Consider the following 6,000-nt stretch of genomic DNA (forward strand, 5'->3'; position numbering starts at 1 on the left):
CATGGCAAGGCTCAAGCAAGCTTGAGAGACAACCTACAACATTAGCTAAGACCCCTAGACCACCTGGGAGTTTGACAACCAATCAGGATACTCTTCCTGTGCCCCAGAAAGTTCAAAGCTCAGAAAAAGCATAAAACCAGGGAGCACACAGGATCTCAGCCCTTTTCTGTTCAGGATCTCAAGCCATGTGATCCTGGCCACCATTAAACCATCTTTCCAAGCAGCCTCCATGTTTCCAGTGTCTTTGTCCCCACTTGGAACTGAACCCAGATGGATATTTCTTCCAACACCTTTGAATCAAACACTTGGAACACACTACCTGACTCTGTGGTCTCTTCTCAAAATCCAAAAATCTTTAACCAAAAACTATCTACTATTGACCTTACCCCATTTCTAAGAGGACTGTAAGGGGCGTGCATAAGAGCACAAAAGTGCCTACCGTTCCTGTCCTATTGTTTCTTTTCATTATATCCAATTAATATAGTTATTACATACTTATGCTCATATATATGCTTATATATTATATAGCTATTTCATTTCATGTTAATGCCTATATATACTGATATGACAAAATAAATAAAATTCACCACCCCCTTCCTGATTTATTGCTTCTAACAATTCCCTGAAACTCTTTTAACTATCTTTCTGAGATTTTTGTCTTTCATGGTTTTGGTTTCTTTTCTTGGTTTGTTAATCCTTAAATTCTAAGGGGCCCTGGACCATTGTCCAGCCATTTGAAACCTTCCTCTCATTACCCCAATTTTCTGTTTTTTGCCATTCCCCCATATACCCTGCCATATATAGTGTTGCCCCTAAATTGTGGAATTGGAAAATGTATTCCATGACTGTCCTTTCCCGAGTTCTAATCCCAGTTCAAAAAAATCCTAAATCAATTTATTTAATGGGTATGAATGAATTCATAATCCTAGGACAGCAAAATACAGTAATACTCAGGTCAGTCAATCTAAAGATAAAAGACCCTCAATGCTCCAATAAAATTGCAGGATGATCGCTGTATTTTTTTCCCATCATCGCCTAATCCTTTTGGGATATAGAAGAGTGTCCCTGTTTCTTCCAATCGGGTGACAGTACGTTCCTGATCTAGCCAATCAACTAACAACTTTATTTAATGCTTCCTGGAGCAAAATGTACCATTTATTTCTATTTCGGGAAGAAGCGGCTATCTGCTCTCTCCAATCAGATCGCTATTATTCCCTCATGGTTTTTCACACCCCGACAATAACACCGCCTGCTCAGAGATATGAAATGCGTTTTATTTTTCTAACCGCATCCGTTACAAGGCGAGCGACTAAACATTCTTCCCACCAAAACCGAAGCCGGTTTAATTTTTGCTTTCCCCCACTTGATTTATTAAAAAAAAACACAACTACACTTCCCAGGATGCCCTAAAGTCGTGGGGAGGGGGTGGTGGCTCCTACCATGAATTCGCATTCTTGTGTGGGCGTGGTTATGACTGTGGCGCACCACCCGGTGGGCGGGGCCGGGCATGGAAAGAAGGAGCGGACGAAAGCAAACAAATCGAGCGGTTGAGTTTAGGTTGGTGCCGGTGAACGAACCCTGGGAACGAAGCCCGGCGAAGGTAAATTGCGGAGCGATTCCGCTCTCCGGGGCTTTTAATCGGGGTGGGGGGGGGGAGGTGGTTTAAACGTATTTGGAGCAGAGATGGGTCTAAACAATAAAGCTGCGCTATAACGGATCCGATCCGCTTTGCGGAAGCTGCTTTCTTAGTGAAAATTGCGTAGGTGGTATGTGTTTCTTTTTGGGGGGGGCGAGATTGAGAGCCGAAATATCTCCCTTCTCCCCCCCCCACCCCCAGTGAAAGGAGGTGCGCAGTCGTTGCGTTGAAAGGAGACTGATGCGGGAAGGGTATGAGAAGAAAGAGGACGGTCTGATTGATGTTCCTCTTACCTTACTAATAAGTCAGGGGGAGAAGTTTTGGGGGCATCACCTTCTTTCCCAACAGGTGTTTGTAGCTTTAAGACAGAAGTGACTCAGCTGAATTGAGGAGCGGGGGAAATAAGGGGAGTGGGACTTTACCTGCCCTGAACCCGCCGATTCACCGGTCTCCGATTTCTCTCACCCTTTCTGCTGCCGCGGGAAGGGACTCCGGCTTTGGAGCTGTCAAGACTTGCTGGGGATAATAGCTCCAGCACGGTATTTTTTTTCCCCCTTCCCGCTAGGAAGAATTTTTGGCAGAGAGGGCTGCGTCTGGAAATCTGTTTTGCCTGGGCAAAAACTGTAAAAAGAGGGGAATGTTTACTAATATTCAGGGCGGTCAGGTGAAAGAAAACTCCTCGAGGAAGACAAGATTTAGAACCGAGAAATGGGCTGCCAACAAACTTCATTTACCTGAAACAATCCTAAGGAGAGAAGATTGTACACATTACAGGAAAAGAAATGGTGGCTTTGAAATTACCCTGACATCTGCTCAAGGTATTTAGGAGAACACAGAGGCAAGGCTGTGCCAAGGATTTTTCTTGCCTCAGGCAAAATAACATTTTGTCGGAATAACATTTTGTCATCGTATTATTTGCAGACTGAGACTCGTATAACTGTAGTACATTTAATAGCTTCAACTCCCACTATATTCCCCACAACAGAATTTTGTGCTAACACATTTAGTGGAGCTTTAAACTGTATAGGATGAGAATGACAGTAGCCTGGCAGAGATTTGGATCAGTTGGCATAATTTTCTCATCTTTGTAATTACAGATATCGTGATTCCAGTTATTGGATTTGTTCTTTCTGATTCAGGGCTTTAAGACATGCCAAGGCCTTCTGTTGGGGATTTCTGTCCCTAGCTCAGAGATATTTCCACTACTTGTCCCTGCAAAGTTGGAAATACTATTGTTGTGTCTTAAGGAAACATAACTTTGGAAAAGGTTGGGAATTGTAAGCATTGGGACAGTGACTTTCTAACAGAAATGCAATTTATGAAACTTTGATTTGGGGGTTTTGCCGATTAGTTAGGTTTGTTATAGAAATGGCCAGTATATATTATCATATAAAAGTAAAAAGTTGAAGTTTTATGTAACTACTTTATTCTACTACATCAAAAGAAGTTAGAAATCAATGCTTTTCTTTTTGTTTTCCCCTTTCCCCTATGCTTTTTTCTCTTTCCCTTTTCCTCCCTTAAGTTTCATTTTTCTTTGTACTTCTGTATTTTGTATTTTGATAAACTAATAAAACATTAAGAGGTGAGAAATGCAGTTTGTATTATGTCAGCCCCAGCTGCAGCCCCAAAATGTTGTGCCTGGGTGAAGTGATTTAACCTTTACTTCTGTACCTCTTTGATCACTAGCCCTCTGCCTTTTCTTCATTGCATAAATTATTGTGTGTCTCCTCGTCCTCACTTCTCATCCCCTTCTCTAATTAGGTGGAAGGTCTTCATAGAGAGACATCAGCAGAGCCTATGGATCTGAGGCTAAGAGCATGATCCCCACTGAAGGAACACAATGACCACGATGTTGGAGCAAGGAGAGCTCTAATGGAATGAGCCTACAGCATGCCTTCGGCAGCCTTCGGCACCATGTCTGGGACACGCATTATCTTACACATTATCTTCTTCCTCAAACTTTTTGTAATTGGCTGGACCCAGGGAGCAACAGTCAGTGCGCCTTATCTGAATGTTGGGGACGGAACAGTTTTGGAATTCAATTTCCCTGAGCATAGCCAGGGTGTTTTGTTGGTCACTTGCCACTATCCGGGATCAGATGCCTGGCTGAGTGCATCTTCGCTGGAGCCTACCGTGGTAGTCATAGAGAATGTCAGTGCCTCCTGGGGAGGGAGCTTCACAGTCAGCTTCCAATCTGGCATGGCTGGTCTGGCCCCATTGCAACTGAGATTGTTGGAACAGAATCGCCTCATTGAGGAACGAGCTGATTTCCGGATTCGGGTTGACACTTCTGATCTGGAGCCAACTATACGGATGAGCCTGGGTCACTTCTCAGAGAACCCAATCCTCTTTGCCCTCCTGCCTCTTATCTTCCTCAATAAATGTGCATTTGGCTGCAAGGTGGAGGTGGACGCTCTCCGAAGCCTGGCTCACCAGCCTCATCCTATCATGCTGGGCATCTTAGGCCAATTTGTTGTCATGCCCCTTTATGGCTACCTCATGTCCTTGGCCTTCTCTTTGCCTAAGGCACTGGCTTTGGGGCTAGTGATTTCTTGCTCCTCCCCCGGTGGTGGCGGTGGCTACCTCTACAGCCTTCTACTGGGTGGAGATGTCACTGTGGCCATCTCCATGACTCTCCTATCCACGATAGCAGCTACTGGGCTTATGCCCCTCTCCTCCAGCTTCTACGGATGGCTGTTGGGAGCCCACGAGACTCTGCATGTGCCCTTCCTGAAGATCTTCATCACTCTCCTCTTCATCGCAGTGCCCATCTCTACCGGCATGCTGGTCAAGTGTAAGCTGCCCCGCGTCTCGCGCCTCCTCCTCCTCCTCATCAAACCTTTCAGCTTCACCCTCATCATTGGAGGTCTCTTCATGGCTTACCATATGGGAGCATTTATCCTAACCAGCGTGCGGCCCCCCATCATCCTGGCTGGTGTTACTGTGCCCATCTTCGGCTTGCTGCTGGGCTACCTGCTGGCCTGGTGCTTAGGACTGCCAGGGCCACAGCGTCGGACGGTCAGTATTGAGGTCGGGGTGCAGAATAGCCTGTTGGCCTTGGCTGTGCTGCAACTCTCCTTCCAAAGGGCCCAAGCTGACTTTGCTTCCCAAGCTCCCTTTATTGTGGCCCTGAGCAGCACGTCTGAGATGCTGCTGCTTGTCTTGGGGAACTTGGCATACAACAAACTGTGTTCAACTGGCTCTTAAGACCCCTGGGAAAGTGGAGGCAGATACCAAAGATTTGAACTCTGGATGTGGCCTAATCAGAGATGGATACCCAAAGCCTTAGGAGCTGGATGTGAGGCACCCCCTTGGTAGGGGTGTGGCTAACCAAGACCTCAGCCTGAAACCTATGATGGGGTGCTCAGATACCAGGGGGCCCTTCGCAGTGGCATATCCCACAAGTTGTCTTGTGGGGGGAACCTGGGCTTCTCTATTCTTTTTAAATTCAACTTGTTTTTCTATATAGCAAGAGGTATCTCTGGAGCTTAACACTTGAGTTGCACAGACCGAGGGGGTATAATGGAGGTGAAACTGTCGTATTTCACCTCACCCACTCAGCGGGATACAGGGTTTGAATAAAACACAACTGAAGATAATCTATTCTGTCTGTCTTTTTCAAAAATAAAATAATTTCACTGCTTGAGGGGATGAAGATGCAGAGCTTAGCAGGATAATGTTCAAAGCAGGGGAAGGAGGACAAGTTTTTTTTTTTTACACCTAATCACTTATACACTTAATCACACCAATGATTAAGCAGCTGCCTTGAGAACATGCCTGGAGGGGAGATAAAAATGTAACAAAAACAAATGCTCAAGTAAGATTGGAGTTGCATGTTAAGTTTCCTTTGGAGTATAGAAAATAATAGGAAGAAATACTTGGCCCATTTATATTAATATGTATAAATACATAGCCTTGTGTTAGCTTATCATGATGTTTCCTCAGCCTCGGCAGTTTGAGGATGGATGGACTTCAACTCTCAGAATTCCCCAACTTGTAGTCACCTATCTTCAAGTTCCTAAGGTTGAGAAACACTGGTTTAACAACTGAGAAAGTTTTCTTGCTCGAGCTCAGGCCATAATGGATGTGCTAATCTTTGGAGAGTAACAGTAACAGAATTGTAAGGGACCTTGGAGGTCATCTAGTCCAACCCCCTGCTCAGACAGGAGACCTATACTAGGGATTCGAACCGCCAACCCTTCTGATCGACAAGCTCAGTCACAAAGCTTGTCTTGATTATGCTGCAAAGAGTTGAGTTTCTTCTCTTTGGGAGTTTTGAAAGGCTCCTCTTGTGGGTTCTTGCTAGAGGTTATGGGGTGACAACTGTCATCTTGGTTATACTTCCTAGGAATGAGGGAAGTTGG

At 45.1% G+C, this 6,000-nt stretch overlaps 1 protein-coding gene across 2 annotated transcripts; it reads left to right on the forward strand.

Annotated features, from left to right (window-relative positions):
- Window positions 1–1,458: 1,458 nt before the first annotated feature.
- Window positions 1,459–5,235, forward strand: SLC10A3 (solute carrier family 10 member 3). Of its 2 annotated transcripts, none has more exons than XM_058169752.1 (2): window positions 1,459–1,600; window positions 3,398–5,235. In XM_058169752.1, the coding sequence occupies exon 2, from the start codon at window positions 3,527–3,529 to the stop codon at window positions 4,841–4,843; it is 1,317 nt and encodes a 438-aa protein (XP_058025735.1). In that variant the 5' UTR covers window positions 1,459–1,600; window positions 3,398–3,526; the 3' UTR covers window positions 4,844–5,235. The 2 variants fall into 2 exon arrangements, with proteins under 2 accessions (XP_058025735.1, XP_058025736.1); XM_058169753.1 differs by lacking the exon at window positions 1,459–1,600 and adding an exon at window positions 1,650–2,454.
- The last annotated feature ends 765 nt before the right edge of the window (window positions 5,236–6,000 follow it).

Source organism: Ahaetulla prasina, chromosome 2, assembly GCF_028640845.1.
Source record: "Ahaetulla prasina isolate Xishuangbanna chromosome 2, ASM2864084v1, whole genome shotgun sequence".
NCBI classification, from domain to species: domain Eukaryota; kingdom Metazoa; phylum Chordata; class Lepidosauria; order Squamata; family Colubridae; genus Ahaetulla; species Ahaetulla prasina.